Source organism: Diplotaxodon limnothrissa, linkage group LG7 (genome assembly GCF_057381915.1).
Source record: "Diplotaxodon limnothrissa isolate DT_005_m linkage group LG7, D_limnothrissa_male_GT1.1, whole genome shotgun sequence".
In the NCBI taxonomy this organism is placed as follows: domain Eukaryota; kingdom Metazoa; phylum Chordata; class Actinopteri; order Cichliformes; family Cichlidae; genus Diplotaxodon; species Diplotaxodon limnothrissa.
The window spans coordinates 69719277-69740219 of NC_140602.1; the positions used below are offsets into that span (position 1 = coordinate 69719277).

Genomic DNA, 20943 nt, shown 5'->3' on the forward strand with positions numbered 1-20943 from the left:
GAGTGTAAGTGAATGCAGCATCGGCTTCTGCACTATGAGCATCACCTTAGGAAAGGTAGGAGAGCCAAGCACGAAAGACGGTGTTCTGGGAATCCATCCTACCTGGCAAACCATCCTACCCGTTGTTTCTGCGCATGCGCACAACACGAAATTCAGTGCCAAACCATCCTACCTTTGTGAATGTCACCTACAAGCATACTTAAACGGCTAAAATTTAGTGGCAAATCGTCCTACTTTTGTTAATAACAGCTACAAGTATACTCTGATGGGCAAAGTTAGGTGGCAAACCGTCATACCTACTTAAATTGGCCTGGAATTACTCTGTGACAGCAGAAATGTGCATAAACTACTTACGGTAGGACGTTTTGCCAAAGTAGGATGGTTTGTCAGAAAACAATTTTCGGTGAAAGAAAATGAGGAGAGAATAAATGTCCCGGTACGTAATATTAAGTTTGTTGAGTTTAGTAAACTTCGGTGAAATTAGAATACAAAGAAAAAAATAACACTTGAAGAATTATTGCAGCCGTCGAATATTTCAGACAGTATGCTACTGAGGGAGCTAACATAAGAGTTATGAGTTATAAGATATAATCCAAGTCGTAACATTGCTGTATGGAGCTGCAGATTTGGTTGCAGGTTAAAGGCCGGTCTGTGAAAATATTGTCGGGCATAAACCGGTCCGTGGCGCAGAAAAGGTTGGGGACCGCTGCTTTAAATAATGTTTCCTTTTATAAAAGTAGGATAATGAAAAAACATTTATCATAAAATTTATTATTGACATGTTTGTGGCAATTAATATGTGAATCAACTAAATGGGGGGGGGGGGTGTGTTAGCCCAACTGGTCTTAAACTAAGAAACACTAAAGTTACATTTGAAAACAATTTAAAACAAAACATCCCCATTCTAAAATGTCATGTGACAATCTGATTGGCTTACGGAGTGATGATGTCACAAGGACTTTGTTGCCTTTGATCTGAAGTCTATAAATAGGGGTCAGAAGCAGCAATTAATCAGTTTGTTCACAGCCTTCAAACGTTCGACCAGAGATACATTTGGAAATATTTCTAAGCCTTTTCAGAGTCACTGTGCACGGGCTCCAACATGCTTCCACGAAAAGGCCAACAAAGACAAAAAGATTATGCTCCCTGTCCTTTGTGTTCTGGCCGGCCAATCTCTCCAGGAGAAATTGTGCGGCCAATCTCTCCAGGAGAAATTACCACGGCTGGTGTCTTATCAGTCCTAAGAACATTACAGGAAAGTCAGAAGGAAAAATCTGACCTACATTACAAAATTAAACAAATTGAAGAAGAGAAGCTTCAACTAGAGGAAAAGTGCAGACAACTGGAAGCACGAAATAAAGACCTGGAAGAAAAACAGCAACGCCAGCCTGATATAAAAATGATCAACGAGGGCTCGGGAGTGAAGTTTGATGAAGGACGAGAGAAGATCTTTTCTCGTTTTCTTTCATCAGGAACACAGAGTGCTGAATTAAAAGAAACATCTGCCCAGCTTCAACGAAAGAAAGCTAATATTGAGGAGATACAGTGGGATCTCCAAAACATTGAGAAACAGAATCAGGTGCTTCGAGGAAAGCTCAATGAAGCGGAGAAAACAATTGAAAAAATCCACCAACAGAAGACTGAACAGGAAATACAAATGCAGGACGAACTCAAAGCCATGCAGAAATTGTACAACAATCTGAAAGTCAAGTGTGGTGAAACAAAGCGCAAAAATAAAGAGCTTCTTGAAGAGAAAAAGCAACGGGAAGAAGAAAAACGTATTATCCAGGACTTTGAGAGAAGGCATCTAGAATTGCAAGAATTTTATAATAAAGAATATGAGGAAACACTTCAACTGAAAAGAGAAAAGGAAATACAAATGAAGGACAAACTCAAAGCCACACGGAAATTGTACAACAATCTGATAGTCAGGTTTGGTCAAATAAAGCGCAAAAATAAAGAGCTTCTTGAAGAAAGAAAGCAACAGGAAGAAGAACAACGTATTATCCAGGACTTTGAGAGAAGGAATCTAGCATTGCTAGAACTTTGTGAAACACCTGAACTGGAAAGAGAAAAGGAAATACTGGAAAAACGATGTTCAGAGATGCAGTGTAGGATTGATAGAATGAAGAGGAAACACTCAGCGGTCATTAAGGAGATGTTGTTGAAGTCCAGTGACTTGAAGAGCCAAATAATTGAAATGCAGGCACAAAAGCAACAACAAGAGAAAATGCATGAAGACCTGCAGCGTACGAGTCAAGAAATCCAGAGAAAAAATGAGCTGTTAGAAGAGATGCACAACAAAAAGCAAGAAAAGCTTAGAAAAAAACAAGCAACCTTAAAAGAAATGAAGCAAAGATGCCAGCAACTCGAGCAGCAGAATGCAGAAACAAACGATCAGCTGAGAACCCTTATCCTGGAGAAGGAGCTCATGGAAAAATACCTGAAAAAGAAGAAAAAAGGCTGGTTCTGCCGCTTATTCAGATGATTTAGCCTCGTCCTCCTCCACCTGTGATCCAGCTTACCTTGCACCTCTCCTGTCCCCCCTAACACATATTCTCCACCTTCTTCATCTTTTTTCGTTTTTCACCCTCCCCCCCCAACCAGTCCCAGCAGTTGACTGTCCCCTCCTGAGCCTGGTTCTGCTGGAGGTTTCTGCCCGTTAAAAGGCAGTTTTTCCTCCCCACTGTCGCCTCGTGCTTGCTCAGAGGGGGTTGTTGGGGTTTCCTCCCCTCCTCCTTTCCCCCCTTCATTTACTTATTTGCTTGTTTAACTTTTCTTTTGTTGTTTCTGTAGTTACTTGTTTTACTTTTTTCAACTTATGTAAGAAAATAATAAACCAATTGAATTTATCCTTTGAGTATTTTTCATCTAATCTTTACAGAGTTAAGCTCTGTCTTTTATTTGCTTGTTAAAACCCCATCAATGGTGAAGTAAAAACCCTGGGACATGGTTTAAAACGTTGAAATAGACTAACCAGCTAGTCTAAAACTAAGAAACACTTAAATATTACATTAAATTGAAAACAGTTCAAAAGAAATATCCCCATTCAAAACTGTCATGTGATAATCTCATTGGCTTATGGAGTGATGATGTCATAGGACATCATCACTCCAGCAGTTCAATAAGGCTGATAGAAGGGTACAAAGAAAGGGGCAAGGCAAACTGATGCAAAACTAAACTTTAACCTAAACTGGGTGAACTAAAACACAACATGAAGAACCCTGACATGAACAAACCTGGACATGAATACATGCGACCTGGAAACATGGTGTGAAACAACAGACGACCTGGGCCCTGTTTCAGGAAGCCGGTTTAGTGCAAACTCTGAGTAAGTATATCCTGAGTTAACGGAAACTCTGGGTTTTCGGTTTCACAAAGCGAGTTTAGATTAATTCTGAGTGAGTTACTATGACGACACACTCCGTGAAGTAAACCTGCCCCCTAGCAGGTTTACTTCAACTAACCCTGACTGTCTCCGCCCCTTTGTCAGAAACCTGACAGTAGGAAGTGTCGGACATGGCGTGCCCCTTCCTTGAAGAGCCAGTAGATGTTGAAGCCCAAATTCTCCGCAGAGCTCTCCGCCGGGAGAGAGTGATTAGAGCGCGTTCAGACATTTTATCATTTCCTGATGATTTCCTGTGTGAACGTTACCGTTTCTCAGCACAATCTATAATTTATTTGCATAACATCCTCAGGCCATATATTACGCATGTGACACATCGCGGACATCCTCTCAGTTCTGTACATATTATTTGTATTGCACTTCGGTTTTTTGCAAACGGGAGCTTTCTGTATAATATTGGTGACGCTGAGCACGTTTCCAAGGCTACCGTCTGTCGGGCAGTCAGGAATGTTACAGTTGCACTGAAACGTCTCCTGTACTCGTCTGTGGTGTTCCCCGGTCATAGACCCACAAGATTCATCAAAGAGGGATTCCACAAAATTGCAGGTATCAGGATGAACGAAACTTAATTCATGATGTGGTGATACTTGAACTACTACTTAAATTTTACATTTATTCTCAGGGTTCCCAGGCGTGATTGGCTGTACAGATGGCACTCACATTCCAATCATTGCTCCTTCAGTAAATGAAGGAGACTATGTGAACAGGAAGTCTTTCCACAGCATTAATGTACAGGTACATAGTTCCCTGTAGCATTTCAAACTAACAAATTATTTCATTATAGTAATGGATGCTAATTTGTGTTCTCTGCACTGTGAAGATCATATGTGATGCTGCCAACATTATCACAAATGTGGAAGCCAACTGCTCAGCCTCTGTGAGTGGTGGTGGTGGAGGACCCCCACCTGTTCTTCGGGCCTCCGCTTTTTTTCTGTTGGCTATAACGGGCCACATTTGAGCATACAGAGTAAGCAAATATGTACTTGTAATGTGCTCAGATAATTTCAATAAGTGCTTACAGAGGGGAAATTAATGTAGCCTCTAACTGCAATTGATTTACAGCGTTCAGTAATACGATGGCGCCTATCCAAGATGGCGGCCAACCAAACCGGTTTGACAACCGGTTTGACCGGTTTGACAACCGGTTTGACCAGTTTCGTGTGTGTGTGCGCATGCGCGTTCAGGTGTTCTTACCCTCTGGGCGGGAACGACTCCTCCTAGTGGGATGTGCTAGGTTGTATGGGTATAAAAGTGATCCTTTCACATTCTAAGAGCATCACCGCCACGGTCTGAGGAGCACCGACACATCGCGCTAAGGATCCCCGACGCATCGACCTATGGAGCTCGGAATGACACCCAGCCAGGACATCGCCCATGCCACAGGCACTCTAGGTATGTCTTCAGGAGTATGCAGTCGGGGTCCTCAACGTAAAAAGCAACGCTGTGGAAACGCCGCAGATGGAACTGTATTTAAGTTAGAATATCGAGGCGTCGAAGGGTATGTGTATGCCATTAAATATACCGAAGGGACAGTTGTGCTTAGTGTAGATTGTGGTGAGGGATTGTTTTGGGGGGAAGCCCAAGTCATGTCTACTAAAAACTGGAAGCTCTTCCGCACCGTAGTGTGTGCGGACCTGGACAATGTGGGTTTCCCAGAGCTGCTGTATGTTTCCCAGTGGAACAGTGCATCAGGCCCTGAGCTTTACAGGGTTGAGGCTGATCGTTTCAATCGCAACCCCGACGACTTTATTTTTCTCAGTGTATGTGATGACAGGGATAGTCTTATTGCTTCCAGAGGGCTTGAAAACTGGAGGTTAAATCCATACCCTCTAAACCTCGAAGAGCGCACAAGATGGTTTAAGGACTTGTTTTTTATACAGTGGTGCGACTGGAGAGGTTTGTCGCGTCTGTTTAGCCAGATTGATGACGCGATCAAGAGGGACAGACTCAACACTGCGTACGAGAGTATTAGAAAGCGCCTTGTTTTTGACGATCTGGCGAGTTGTCCGAAGACTGGTTTGCCTGGTACCCTGTGTAAACCTAAAATCATAAGACCTTCCGACAGCTAAACAATAAACTGGTAGGTTTAATGTGCGGGTGTGTGGGGTTGAGTGTGTATCTATGTGACAAATTAAGAGCTTGTGGTTTTCATTTTACAGAGAATGACACGCCCTCATGGGACCTGTTGGAGTCACCATCAACAGAGCTGCTAATCCCGACCCCCCAGACTCCACCACCCTCACCACAATGCTCGCAGGACCCCCTCATATCAGACCTGTGGGATGAAACTGTAATCGACATCAAACTCGCAACTCTCCACCTGTTAATGTTGGCTTTGAATGAGTTTATACAAGAGACATGTTACGGATGCCAAACAGGCCACCCCAGTCAGGTGCAACACAGCTGCTTGCAGGAATTGTCTGAGTATTTCTTCGACACCTACTATGATGATGTGATGATAAGGCTCCAGACTGACCGATTCATCCCTGCCATCCGGCTGTTTGTACGCTCATCCACTGCAGATGGGTCTGGAACACAAATCCGCAGAGTTGCAGAACACATCATGTGTGAACTGAGATCAGAGCGATATATAGTATGCGCCATTAATGACAACATTGGGCACCTGCTAGATGCAAGTACTTGCGCCCGCCGTGTTAAACCAGCCATGCTCCGCATGATTGGAAACTACTGGGCTGGGTTACATCTGGTTTAATGTGGGGTGTCCGAGTATCCATTGTCTGTGATTGTGTCTTTGTGAAAATTAAATAAAAAGACTTGTTAACATCAACATCATAGTCATTTGTGGTTTGTAAATCATGGAAAGCACATTGCATAAAATATATCATGATCCAGCCCATCCTGCGGGGTTAGCCAGTTTAAATAAGCTACGTATAGCGGCAGGGGAGGCATCAGGTGTAACACCTCCACTATCTCAGGTCAAACATTATTTAGAACAAGACGACACCTACACACTCCATAAACCTGCGAGGATCCATTTCCCCAGAAATAGAGTATTGGTGACAGGGGTCGACAAACAGTTTCAAGCCGATCTGGTTGACATGTGTGAATATGTGACAGATAATGATAATGTGAGATATCTGCTAACATGTATAGATGTATTCTCAAAATACGCATGGGTTAGATGCCTAACAAACAAGACAGGGTCTGTTGTATCAGCTGCTTTTGAGGATATACTTAGTGAGGGTAGGATCCCTGTGAAACTACAAACAGATGAAGGCAAAGAGTTTTATAATGCAACCTTTAAACAGCTAATGAAGCGATATAATATCAAGCATTTCTCAACAGCTAGCGAGGTTAAATGCAGTATTGTCGAGAGATTCAATCGTAGCTTCAAGGGTAGAATGTGGAAGTACTTAACATCAGCCAACTCCCGGAGATATGTAGATATCATACCAGATCTCACACAAGCATATAACAATGCTTATCACAGATCTATCCAAATGGCTCCGGCAGAGGTGAATAAGGATAATGAGAAGTCGGTCTTCAACGCGCTGTACAAAACGAGGCCTCAGAGGGAACTGCGCTTTAAATGTAATATCGGTGACACTGTACGAATATCAAAACTGAGAGGAAAGTTTCGAAAAGGATACGAGCAGACCTACACCGATGAGATTTTCACAGTCAAGGAACGTATAGGGAGACAGCCCCCAGTGTACAGACTAGTGGATTTAGCAGGAGAGGTATTGAAAGGGATACAACGTGTGGTTGTTGATGAAAACAAAACATTTAAAATTGAAAACATATTGGCTAGAAAAAAAGTGGGTCGGAAAAAGCAGGTGCTAGTGAAATGGCTAGGATGGCCCAACAGCTTTAATTCGTGGATTCCAGAAAAAGACATCGTTGAGGCGTAATTAACTCAGATGACGCAGCTCTACACACATTCATTCAACACTGAGCATAGACTGAGAAAGCATGAATAAAAAGAACAACAATGCAGGCTTCTATGTAAGCCTCTTCTCGAATGCTTCATCACATGTTTACCCGGGTAATAAGATATCTAATTTTAGAACAAAGCTAGCAAAACCTATTGTTTTGGATCAGCCGTATGAGGTCGCTGTTATAGAGATACAGTACCCACGCATATGGCGGACTTTTCCACAATCAGATTCGGAAGTGGAAATTCATGACCCCGTCAAAGACGGAACCATAGCCGTAACCATGATCGAACTGTCTGTGGGCCATTATGCATCTGTGGAACAGATAATAAAAGAATTTAATTTTAAATGTCAACAGCACCAAGCCACTGGAGACATTAAAATGCAGTACAACGCCGTTAGTAACCATGCCTGTGTTATGGGGCCTAGGGGGACTATTCTCACATTTAGAGGGAGACTGGCGGAAATCCTAGGATTCAAAACAGGAGAACCGTTTGCACTTCATTATAAAAACACATATGCCCCGCACCCCGCAGACATATACGGGGGAAAATATAACATCTTTATTTATTCAGATATCGTTGATTACCAGCTTGTGGGTGACGCCCACGCGAGGCTATTAAGAGCTATAAATATTACAGACGATGACCGCCGGTTGCCTATTCTACAATTTGACAGCCCACACTACACACCTGTGTCAAAGACATTAATCGACGACATAGAAATTGATTTGAAAGACGATCGAAATCAACACATACCCTTTTTATACGGCAAAGTGTTTGTCAAGTTACACTTCCGACCGATAACACAGCATTTTTGAAAAAAAAGGATGGCCGTCTACAACTCTGATGACTCAAAATATGTAAAATACTACTTATCATAGGCTGGTGGAGAGCTCGGAGGGTATGTTGGGACCAGTACACAATATGGGACAGGTCTGGGTGGGTTGTTCCGTAGCTTGTTTAGATTTGCAGTACCGCTGTTTAAAAAAGGAGTCAGCATAGTCAAACCACACCTAAAAACAGCCGCATCGGGCATAGTGTCTGATGTCATAACCAACATAACCAGACCCTCAACCACTAAGCAGGACGGTAACGGCTTGTATGTGTATACGCCCAAACCATCTAAGACCCCACCCCCAGGGCAGCCGTTGTCTAAAAAGCGTAAAACCACAAAACCTATCAGGAGAGCCACCAAACGGACACCGTCACGCAGAGTGAAAAGACCCAGAACCAGTCGTTCAAAAACTGCAGCGCTTGACATATTCTAAATGGCACTGTTACACAGTCATTCTGGAGAATGTGTAAAAACAGAGCTCGATCTTTTTACTGTCCCATACACACAGACTAGCATTGAGAAAAGTACATTTATTGAAATCCCACCTGTATCTGCAATCACTGATGGAGGGCCGATCGAGTTTTACATCTCATCGTCGGGTGAAGATTACCTGGATCTAAATGACTCATATATCTACACACGGGTGAGAATCACAAACGCTGATGGCTCAAACCTGGCTAGGGATGCTAATGTAGGATTTATTAATTATCCTGGATGCAGCATATTTAGTCAAGTCGATATTAATTTGGGAGACCGGCTCATTAGTCAATCATCCAATACATATCCATACAGAGGTGTGATAGAATGTCTTATCAATTATAATAAGGACACTTTAGACACACAGTTCAGCACCGGGTTATTCTGTAAGGATACAGCATCACACATGAATGACACATCTATAGAAGGAGAGAACCAGGGTCTGATGACCAGAGGTGGCTACACAGCAAATAGTAGTATTGTTGAATTGATTGCACCAGTACATGCAGACCTGTTTTTTCAAGAAAAACTGTTACTTAATGGAATCGACCTGTCGCTGAAATTTGTGCGCTCTAAAGACGAATTTGCTCTCATGACAGCGGATGCCAATGCATACAGAGTTAAAATTGTCTCAGCCAGTCTCTTTGTCAAGAAAGTTAGTGTATCACCTAGCGTCAGACTTGCACACAGCAAGGCATTGCACCATGCAAACGCAAAATACACGGTAGACAGAGTATCTTTAAAGACCTTCTCCATACCTGCAGGGGCTAGAATATCAACAAATGACCATTTATTTATGGGTAGGATACCTAAATTTGTCATCATTGCATTCATAGACAATGAAGCATACACAGGCTCCTACCAGCGTAATCCATTTCATTTTGAAAACTGCGATATAGAATTTATGTCTTTATATGCTGATAGTCAGGCTTATCCTGCTAAACCATTCCAGCCAAATTTCCAGAGAAAACACTATATCAGAGAATTTTACCAGCTGATACAAACCACAGGAAGACATTTAAAGGACAGATCGTTGGCCATAACACGTGACGACTTTGGTAACGGCTACACTTTATTCTGTTTCAATCTGGAAGCTGACGAAGGACATTCAGGGAATGTGTCGTTAATTAAAACTGGGAACGTGAGATTGGAAACCCGTTTCAGAAATCCACTACCCCGTACAGTGAACCTCTTGTGTTATTCTGTATTTGATTCAGTCATTGAAATATCTAACATGAGACAAGTGCTCTTGGACTACTATTGAGACAAAAACGGTCATGAACACTATAAAACTATCAGCCGCGGTCGGCGGCATTATCAATAAAAACACACATTTCCTAGGCGTGTTAGCCTATGATCAGCTAACCACTGAACGGCTTCAAAGACTCCCTGCTATGTGTATTGTAAACACACACCCTTCTACGATGCCAGGGGAACATTGGCTTGCTGTTTATATTTCGAGAGACAGACGCGGTTATTTTTTTGATAGTTTTGGTCACTCGTTAGACAGTTTTCCCCCAGCAATAAAGATGTTTCTTCTAAAAAACTGCTCCACTGTTTTATATTCAGGAAAACAAGTGCAGAACGACTTCTCCATCACATGCGGTCAACATTGTGTATTTTTTTTATATCATATGCAAAATGGTGTATCTTATGCCCGCCTGCTTAACATGTATGGGTCTGATTTAATTTGTAATGATGCTATGGTGTGTCGATTTGTCAACAACATACAACCTGTTGCTGTATGCAGTGATTATGTGTGTGTGCAATGTGGATACTGATATGTACTAATGAGAATAATAATAAAAACAACATGAGAGCATGATTTAATCGAGTCAATGGTATTTATTATCAAATCTCATATATATATATATATATATATATAGATTCATAACATACTTTGTTTAAACATAAATAAAAGAAATCAAACATTAACCAGTAATAAAAGACATAAAATATTTAACAGTAATAAAAGAAAATAAAACAAAACAATTTAGCAGCAATAAGTGAAAAAAAACATAACAGTTGAAAAACACCAAACAGCAAATATTTTTAGCAGAAAAACAATTTCTGCAATAAGAAAAAAAAAACTGAATTCAAAAATCCAACCACTCTACAGGACCCCCCTTTAATTTGTTTTTTTTATTCTTTATTTTTTTTAGTGTACTATGTCGCAGCGGTCCACCGGGCGTGTTCTTTTTTGGTGTGTGTTTTAAAAAACCGCAGTCTTCAGACAGTGTGTGATCGGTTTTATACATGGCGACGGTCTTACGTATGCCTGTGTTAGATATGGCTGATAACGGTATGTTTAAATCTGAGAAAGCTTTTAAAAACTCTGTCCAGCCGATAGGTCTCAAACCCTCAGAAGGTGTGTGTGTGGTTGTGACGGCTTTAATTAGATCATAAATGTGTGAACCAGGGATGGTTTGTTTATCAACAACAATTTCGCCTTTGTCATTGTAAGAGATCAAGTGTGGCGAACGGTTCACCGCTGATAGAATAAGTTCTGCATTCCTCCTACTCCTTTTAGGTATGTGTGTTAAAACATTCTCCGCAACAAGATCCCGCACCCCGGCATCACCATGAACAGGCAATGTGTCCGCCGACTGGGGTTGCACATCCCTGTTAAATTGTTCAGGTAACGATAAAGACAATACATTCTTTTCACGGGCACCTTGTCTCACAAGGGTGAGGTATCTTTGGAGAATATCGCTGTATTTTTTAGCCTTCTCATACACATCTATGTCAGAATCTTGTAACACTTGTAACATCTCCTTGTCCAACTCGTTCTGAGACTGTTGTCTGATGGTGCCTGTTTGCTGCTGCTGCTGCTGTTGCTTTATTAAGTCCAACTGGTGTTGGGGTACCAAAAACATCTTTTGCACATGTTCCATTTTCACCTGTTTGCTATCAGACTGGTTATGAAAGGGATTGCAGCCCCTAATAACGGCAGTAAAAACCCTCCAGATTGGTTGATTGTCTTTCTCTTTTTCAAAGATTTTATTTTTTTGTCTGCAATCAGTCTGATTATTGTTTTTTTCTTTTTTAGCTGTTTGTACTGCTGATTGGTCAGTGGAATGTTACCATGCAATACATTAAAGGCTATCTCACACAATGCATTGATAAAATCTAAGTTTGAATTACTAATAATAACTCTGCGTAGAGTAGGAGGAGCCCTGTATATCATCTCCAACAGAGACAGATTCCTCCGCATGCGTGATGACATCCTCTCACCTCTTTGCTGATTTTTGTTTTGGAATGTAAACAACCGGACGGTCTGACAGTAAATTTGTTCTGAGTCTTAAATAGTCCGGGGTCTTAGCTTTATAGTCTATTAAAAGATACCCGTATGTTGTCGATGTGGCATCATTAAACGCTTCTATAAAATATTTAGTATTACCCGGAAACATTTGCCTGGCTAAAAGCATAACCTGATATTTATCTCTCGGATTTTTAAACAATATTAGGTAATTAGTGTTCAAGGAAATGGTTCTACTGGATTTTCCCTGAATAAACAAATTCTGAACTAGATATATACAACTCAAATTCCTATGATGCACATACTTTGTGAACACATTTTGTACTTCTAAATTGTTAGCTGCATCGTTCATTACATCGTCTATAATTAACAAATTGTTCTTTTCTGCAGGCAGAAGGGTGTCATCAGCAAGAGATTCGGGTATACCGTTAACAAAGTTTATGTTTCTTATCTTAAGAAGCTGGTCATATAGTGTCTGCCAGCATGAGTATATATACACAATGTTATCAATGCTGCATGATATAATCCTGGAAGAGTTTTCAATTATGTTTTTAACAAAAAAAGTCTTGCCACAGTTACTGGGACCGCTGACCACCATGCTGAACGGATGCTGCAACCGGGCGTCAAACCGCTGTTCTAATTTAAAATCCATAAGGAAGGGTTGTGAAGTCTGGGAGCACACGGCGCTTATTGTAAACAACTTTAACTTTTTTCACAATGGTTTCATTCTTCAAATGAAGCTTCTTTTTATCGCGTCTGATGCTATCAGACACGACAACTAGGTGTGCGTCTGATGTCTGATTGGCTACAAACTTGCGGACTAAACCTTTCAAGGAGTCGTGGGTGACAACTTTCGAGTTTAATGCATTCAGTGTTACGCCTTTACATTTCACCTGGGTCTTGCCCAGCGCTGTGTGATACGCGTAACATTTTGGCCCACCGGAAACAAATTCCGCTATGTAATCCTCCACACCATCCTCTCCACAATCTAATTCACTTGTGAGATCCCCCAGAAACGGACCTAGAGGAGGCATCCACTCGCCAGGGCGTGCCGTGAAAATGACACTGTCCGTGTCACAATACAGCACGCGCTGCTGCAAGTTGTCTAGCAAATCATACAGCATGAGTCTGGCGTGTGCAGTGGTCATGGCCCCGACAAAGACATTAACGTCCTTCACACGGGAAGCTCTACCATCAGCGTGGCGCCACTGCACCATTGCGACGTCGTCAGAGATGAAACAAAACTGACGCACGTCGTACTGGTCGCTAAACATTAGCTGGCTAAATCTGGAAGGGTCTGTGATGAGCTCAGATGACGCCATGTTTGACCTCATGCTGAAACGACCCCATAACGAGTTTAACAACAGCTTGTTACAGTTACGAACAGCTTTATTTACACAAATCTTGGATGGGTCTAGCATTATTCCCTCCTTCTCATAATACTCGTCTATGTACTTCTGCTGTTCGTCAGGTGTGTTCACATGTTCAGGATACCCCGAGTCCTCCTGTTTGAGTTTTAGGAAGGCTTTCACATAGTCTTTAAACAATGTGTCGGTCTTATTGGGGAAATGCCACACCTCGTCAACAGCAAGAACCCTGTATCCCTTCTCAACAGCTTTTTCAAGCTCAAATGAGACCCATGTGCCTTTCAACACCCGCTCACTGTCACTGTGCCCGCATGCAGTATGCTGGTTCTGGTCTTCAGCACACATGCTGCAGAGTGGAAACATCAGTTTTCCATGGCATCTGTAGGGTAGGACGGGGTGAAAAAGACCCTTAGGTGGGAGCACTGTGCATTTAACAAAGCCGAAATAATTTTCTAGCTTGTCAAAGTTGGTGTAAATGACTTGAGGGTGTCCTACAGGATAGTCTTTTTTAGACTGCACTGTGGGATAGAGACTGGTGAAGTCGTAGTAAAATATTTTTTCATCACAAGCAGTCTTGTGGTACAGCTTTAGAGCATTTGTGCGACCGCCAAAAAGGGCGTCTCGGGGATTCAGGCGTTCTGGCTTTCTGTACGTATGCATGAAAGCCACAACTGCAGGGTCTGTCTGCTTCAAGGCAGCCCATTCACACTCCCACATCACTATTACGCTCACACTGTGTTGTGATCTCAGTGCATCAACTTTGTCACAAAACATGCGATGCAGCAGTCCATAGGATGCTTTGCTGACAGGATTAACTTCACTCTCGGGGTAGCATTTAACACAACCGTGGTGAAAACATCCTGCAAATTCATAAGCTGTATTACTTGTGGGGTCAAAACCGTCCACAAAATACGGTCCAACCCTCTGTTCGCCTCCTCTGAGAGCGTGTTTGACCACTTTGTTGGTGGTGTGGGACACATATTGAAGCCATTCAATAGAGACGTTAGAAAACGTCTTGTTCTGCTCAACGTATGCCCCTTCATACGTGAGAGCGAGCGCGTCTCTAGGCAGAAACAGCATTTTATACACACCCATACTAAATGCAGCCAGGGTGGTATACATGAATGGATCAACTTGAGTACAACCCAGTAGCGTGTCACGATAAATGATGCATGCTTTACGCAGGACATCAACATCGTTAACACAGTAACGCCTGAGTTCAGCCTGAAAATCAAAGGGATTCTGTGAGGCAACCTGGTACCATTCCATGAATCGCACCTTATCGCTTTCAGACATGTGCTCATAGCCGTAGAAGGAGGGGTCTGGGTACGGGCCCACATAACGCTCATTATCCGTCGTATTAAACCTGTGTGGGAAATGGCCCTTCTGCAGGTCTTGAAAACCTAAAGCAGAGGGTATTTTGGCAAGACCCATGGGCAAAAAGCTGAACGAATCAATCCACCGCTGGTCATAGTCCCTGTCATGCATTAAAATCACACGGCTGCCGCTCATTATGACACTAGGTGTTATGCTCTGTCTGACAAAGTACTCGAGGAGTATGTAGTTATCAAAGCCAGATGCATTATGTGCTATGAAAGTGTACCCACGAAACCTTGGGCGTCTGTAATGCTGCACAAACGCCTCCACACACTTTAATGTATTAAATGTGAACTTATTGCCCTTCAGATCAGACGCACACACAAAGTTAGCCTCGTGTTTACCGTTGTGGTACCGCGTCTCAAAATCATATAAAATGTATTTATCGTTAGGCTTCTGTTTTTCAACAGGCTGTATGAAACACTGATGCTCGGAGTCTCCTGCTAATTTAGGTTCGCGGCAGTGCTCGCATCTAGGCTGCGCACATTTGTGTGGCAATTTCTTGGATTCTCTATATGTGGTGCCACAGTGCATGCAATGTTTCATATTATCACAGGGGATCATGTTGTGTTTTAATTCAGGTAATTTGTGTTGTTGGTAACAGTGTTGTGATTTGCAGATGCGGTTACAGTCGCTGCATTTCACTGTGGGACCCCTGTGATGTTGACAGAGTGTGTAACATGTGTTACATCTATGTTTACAGCTGTGCTGTAATGGTGTATTATATATACTGTAACAGAAATTACACACATAGGACCCCCCCAAAAAAGCGGTCGGGTTTAAAATCAGGTGGTAATGTTGATTATGGAGATACATCATCAACGTGTTAGGGTTTGGCTCTTCATGTGTGTAAAAACATTCCAGGCGTTTACGCCCTTCTGTGTGGTAATAGATTACAATCTTAATGTTGAAGTGCTTCTCAAATTTACCGACATCAGAGAATGATACTTGCTGTGTGTTGCATAGACCTACTTCAGCATGCATCTGTTTAGCTGTAGCAAGTTTTTCATGCTCAGAGGATGATGAGTTTAATGAATGTGCTATGCATAGGGAGAAGCACAAATTGTTGTTTGTGTTGTTTGGTGTGTATAAATGTCTGCCTTTCTTTGAGAGAATCTCATCATAAAGGTATGTGCGCCAGTCTTAAGCGAGACCCGCCACTACTGTTCTGAGCTACCGTGACAATAAACTCTAATTCATCATCACCGATAGATTCATCATTACTCTGCATAACTTGTGCAATTTGATCGAGAAACAGCTCCGGATCATACCGATCATCAGCGTTTAAAACAGCCTGAACATCTGAAGCCAGCGAGGGGCCACGCAGGACCACGTTTAGAACACTGCCCTGTTGGGATCCCGCCACAGCTCTGTCTATCACATTGGCTAAGCACTCGCGCACTCGCGCCGGCACTTGTTCTGGATGATCGAGACTTATACCCCTAAAATCAAGGCGTTCACGCAATTCGCGAGCATTAAAATTAGGTATCTCTCTAATGTGTGACTGAGAGCAGCTGCCGGATCCAGACTGCACAACGGGCTCAATAACAACTGCAGTAGCTGCAGCAGAGGTGACCCGGCTAGATTGTGCATCAGACGCAAAATCACCAGCAGCACAAGCTATATGGTTAGCATCAGTAACAGCAACGGCCCGAGCAACACCTGCTGTACTATCACTATTATTAGCAACAATAGCCCCATCAGCAATAGCAGACGTAGGAACAGTCTGACAAGGATGTGTATCGGATGAGGCTGATGCAGGCACCCTATTAAGTCTAGCTATAATATCGTCTAATTTTTTATCTGTTTCTTCAGCCCACTGCATAAAAGTCTCTAAGTCAAAACATCTACCAGGAGTGGAGGTTCCGATATTATGTTTAAATAATTTATTTGGAGGGTCCATGGTCTGGATTTTAAAAGTCAGGGACTTGAAATTTTGCTGCAGATGTTGTCTAATGTACTACACACTTTGTTTATGAGTTTGGTAAACTGTTGCCTTTGTACCTGTGCTTCTTGGTGGTATTGATTGAGTCTAGCTTCAATCAAACATAATTTATCAGCTATTGAGGCTATATGACTTTGTTCAGCAGGCTGAGCGTCTGGAAGCTTTATGTAAGCATCATACGCCGCTGATATTTGAGAGTCTGTTATGCCGCCTTCTTCGAAATCTATGTGTGAATCAACGCTATTTCTGACACATTCTGGGGTGGTGGGTATATGAACTAGATCAAAATCTGATATACTGTACTCAAAAACATCAGAGAAATCGCGATGTAGCCACTCACTCGGAGGTGTTGCAGGTTCGCTGATGAAGATCGGTTCTGACTCTCCACTGCTGCACAAAGCTCCAGGTTTTTGTTGTTCTGGGAGGTCGATACTGCTTAAACATTCCAAAAACATCTGGAATCGTACGGTGTCCTGATCATTATGAGGAGGGGTGCTGTTCTGCAGTCTGTGAAGATAGATAGACATGTGTTAAAACATTTTATACATGTACCCATTTCAAACTGAATAACCGTGTCTCCCTCTCTCTCTCTTTTTATCTAATTTATATATGCCTATGCTTACCTTGTAGTGTGCGTTATTCGGGATGGTCCTGCTCCTCCACACACACGGTTCTCTGGCGTGGTTCTGTATGTGTAAAACGGTCAGTTTAGAACATTTGTAATTGTTTAAACCCCTTTAAAAAAAAAAATACACAACTATACATCGCGTTGTATACACACCTGATGTAAGGTAGGGCTCTGTGGTCGCGGGGTCTGAATGTTTTCCTGCTCAGTTTGTTAACCCTGGAACAAACAAAAACGTTATTACATAATTTAAAACAATCGCTAGTTTAAAACATACATACGTTTAAAGATCCAGTAATGCTGTACACACCTTGTGCCTGTTAGAGAACTAGTTCCAGCTGTAAAAGCGCCCGTTTCTGAAGAAAAGGGTCCTGGGCCGTTCTCCCGAACTCCTAAAAATTAAGCTTTTGTTTTAGGAAAAAAAATAGTTTGAATATCCTATAATATGTTAACATAACACTTTTTAAAAATCCAATAATAGGTTTTGTTTTACTTACCGTTTACGATGGCCATGTTATAAAGAACGATGTTAGTGTTGATGATCGCAAAGAAAATGGTGTGCTCTGCAGCGAATCTTGAGGCGTAAATGGCTCAGGGTTTCGGGGTCTGAGCCTGTTTTTTATATAGGGTGGTGTTTCCAAAAAGAAAAGGTATGTCGCCAATCAATTTAAATGAGACCCTTCAGGGCTTTTGTCTTCTCAAGGAATTACAAAGGAACCGATACTTCAGACAATAGGCGGGGTCGCCACCCGACTGGTACACCTGCCCCATTTACCTTGTCGAGGAATTACAAAAAGAGCCAATACCGGCCACTTTAAACAATAGGCTGGGCCCTTGTTCGCATGGTACTCTCAACTAGTGATACCCACGGTGGGCTTTTACAATCCTGAACAAATTCAAACAATTAGCCAGCTGTTGAAAAGTTGGAGCGGGTCTGGGCGACTGGTTTTAGAAGTATCACTGTAGCGTTTATTTTCTAAAGGGCTGAATGTTATTTGCGACTATCTGTTGTGTTAAAAACTACTCTGAAACCATGAAACCCCTTACAGAAGAAATGGCCCGTTTGATCCGTTTTTAAATAAATAAAATGCTTGCATCGGTGCAAGGTGTTGACACCGGAATCACAAAATGAGTGTATTTAAAAGACGATTAGTTTGAAAAGAGCGATACTGGCTGCTTATAGCATTTATTTTCTAAAGGACTGAATGCTATTTGTGACATTTACTGTGTTAAAAACTAGCTGGCTGGCTTTGTCTCACTCTTAGTTCAACATTCCGAAATCCCGATTTTTAAATAAAATGATCGCATCAACCCTGGAAAGAAACCCCAGTAGATGTGTAAAAACTAGTTAAATTAAAACTAGGGGTTTGATTAAATGAAACGCTTGTGAACATGCTGACATCACCCATTCAGAAGAAATTCCCATTTGTGCCATTTATAAAATAAAATGCATGCCTCACTGCAAGCTGAGACATTGTCAGATTTAGAAAATTAGTGTGATTAAAACACTATTACCAACACTTTTGACTAGAGCACACCCTCTTTGTTAAGGCGCACTGTGAACCAAAACAGCTTCCACTCCGCCAAGAATGAAACAAGAAACAAAGAATTGCTTTTAAGAACACATGCATAACTGAATGTTGCGATACACCTAAGTGATAAAAATAGTTTAATTAAAAACCCTATGGTTTGATTAAATTAAAACCCCGTTAAAAACACAAACTCATATAACCCCTCTGATCCCCTGTGGTATTCCAACACCTGAACGCGCATGCGCACACACACACGAAACTGGTCAAATCGGTTTGGTTGGCCGCCATCTTGGACTAGTGCCATCGAATTACTGAACGCGCATGCGCACACGCACGAAACCGGTCAAACCGGTTGTCAAACCGGTTTGGTTGGCCGCCATCTTGGACAGGTGCCATCGTATTACTACTGGCCTCAAGCGCTGTAAAATACATTGACCGCGCCTTCTTTCCCTCCGTCTCCATGGTGACTCGCTTAATCTGTGCTCCGCTTATCAGGGCTTTATGTATCCTCGTGCGCGCTTAACTTGGGGTTAAAGCAACTCCGCGTTGACTGAACTAATTGTTATCAGCCTTTCTGAAACCAAATATTCCGAGTTGGACAGTTCGGGGTTACTCAACCCTGAGTATCGTTTTTCACTCTGAGTTTTCTAAACCGGCTTCCTGAAATAGAGCCCAGGAGGTCACACAAACGCACGCCCAAACACACACACACATGCACACGCATACACACAGACACATACCTAGAAACTAGAATTCTGTGATCTGTTGTGTACACGTAGCCTGGGTTTTGGGGTAAGTCGCGTTTCCTGCCGCAAACGTAAAAGAAGTCCAAGGGTGAAATACACTGCAAAGTATTTATTGGGCAGTACGTGGTGTGTGGATCGTTGACGAATGAAGTGAAATTGTGCGCTAAGCAGAAGTGAGTGTGTCTGGCATCACGGTGTGTGTGAAAAGGTATCCAGCTGGGGCAGACATGATTCTGCAGGTCACCTGCCCAGTGGACAAAAAGAAATAAAATATTTGTGTGGATGAAGTATGAATGATAACATGAAGAGTGTTTGGTGTTTCTCAGTCTGAAACAACTGTAACGCTACTTTCTGTTTTGGAGAAAAGGACAGTTAAAAAAAAACAGAGAGATGTGTGTTGTTTTAAGCAGTGATGAGAATAATGAAAATTTGATGACAGAGGAACACAAAAACATACAGAAAATGCATTAACCATGCTAACCCTACATGCATATACACATACAATGATACTCATGAAGACCAGACGGCATCTTAAGCATGAGATTCTGCTTGTCATCTTGTCCAAGTCACTTAGTGTGATGAAAAGTGATGCAAAGACCATTGGACTAATAGCAAATTAGTTTAAAAAAAAAAAAAGATCAAATAATAGCAAACAAGTGTGTAGGAAAGGCAGCTTTAACAACATGTTCTGCTGGAGATGCAGCTCCTCAGACATCGATTAAACCTGCCTAATAACACACACACATGCAATGAAAATCAGCTTGTTACCAAATGCTGAATTTATCCAATGCTGACAAATTAACTCTGTAGGCTGCAGGACAACAGTTTAACTTTTGTGGGGAAAAAGATTCTGGTTTGAACAACCAGTGATCAGACAATAAATTTAGTTGTTAATATAGTAAATTGGGAGATGCTTTCTGTCTGATGCAGCACAAGTAATTTACTGTATGAGGGAAATTCTATTTTTGTGATAACATTTTGAACATGCATTTCTGTTGTCCTGTCAACTTGGTGGGATGGTAGCTGATATGCAAATTAGCTGATCATAATTAGATTAAGGAAAGGTGACTGAATTTTAGCACAAGTGAATGGGATGTGTTGGAGACTCTAAAACACTGAGTTTCCTGTTTTGATGTGCGAGTGAACCCTGCACCCAGATACACAATACTGAACACATAAGAACAAACTTGTTTTGTGAAGTGCATGACAACATGTCACGTGTTTTATGATGAAGGGAAAGAAGGAAAACTGAATAAAACGTGTCTGTGGCCTAAATGAGTGAGCTGATTGTGAGTTTCTGGTGTGTGAGAATTTAAAAAAGAATGGGGAACTGACTGACTGGTTAAAGCTGACAAGACTGACTGATTTAACATCATTGTGTGAAGTTCAGTGGCATGTCCAGCGGGGGGGGGGGGGGCACGGGCCACAGCCCCAACCAGACTGGCCACCCCAGGTGCCACCCCGAAGCTAAAACAA

At 42.1% G+C, this 20943-nt stretch overlaps 1 protein-coding gene across 1 annotated transcript; it reads left to right on the plus strand.

Annotated features, from left to right (window-relative positions):
- Positions 1–4788: 4788 nt before the first annotated feature.
- LOC146629742 (uncharacterized) lies at positions 4789–5559 on the plus strand. The gene has a single exon (XM_085358841.1). The coding sequence runs from the start codon at positions 4801–4803 to the stop codon at positions 5473–5475; it is 675 nt and encodes a 224-aa protein (XP_085214967.1). The 5' UTR covers positions 4789–4800; the 3' UTR covers positions 5476–5559.
- Positions 5560–20943: the final 15384 nt, after the last annotated feature.

Bases quoted from the DNA above. Each gene is read 5' to 3' on its own strand.
- LOC146629742 (XM_085358841.1), top strand. From the start codon at position 4,801: ATGTCTTCAGGAGTATGCAGTCGGGGTCCTCAACGTAAAAAGCAACGC.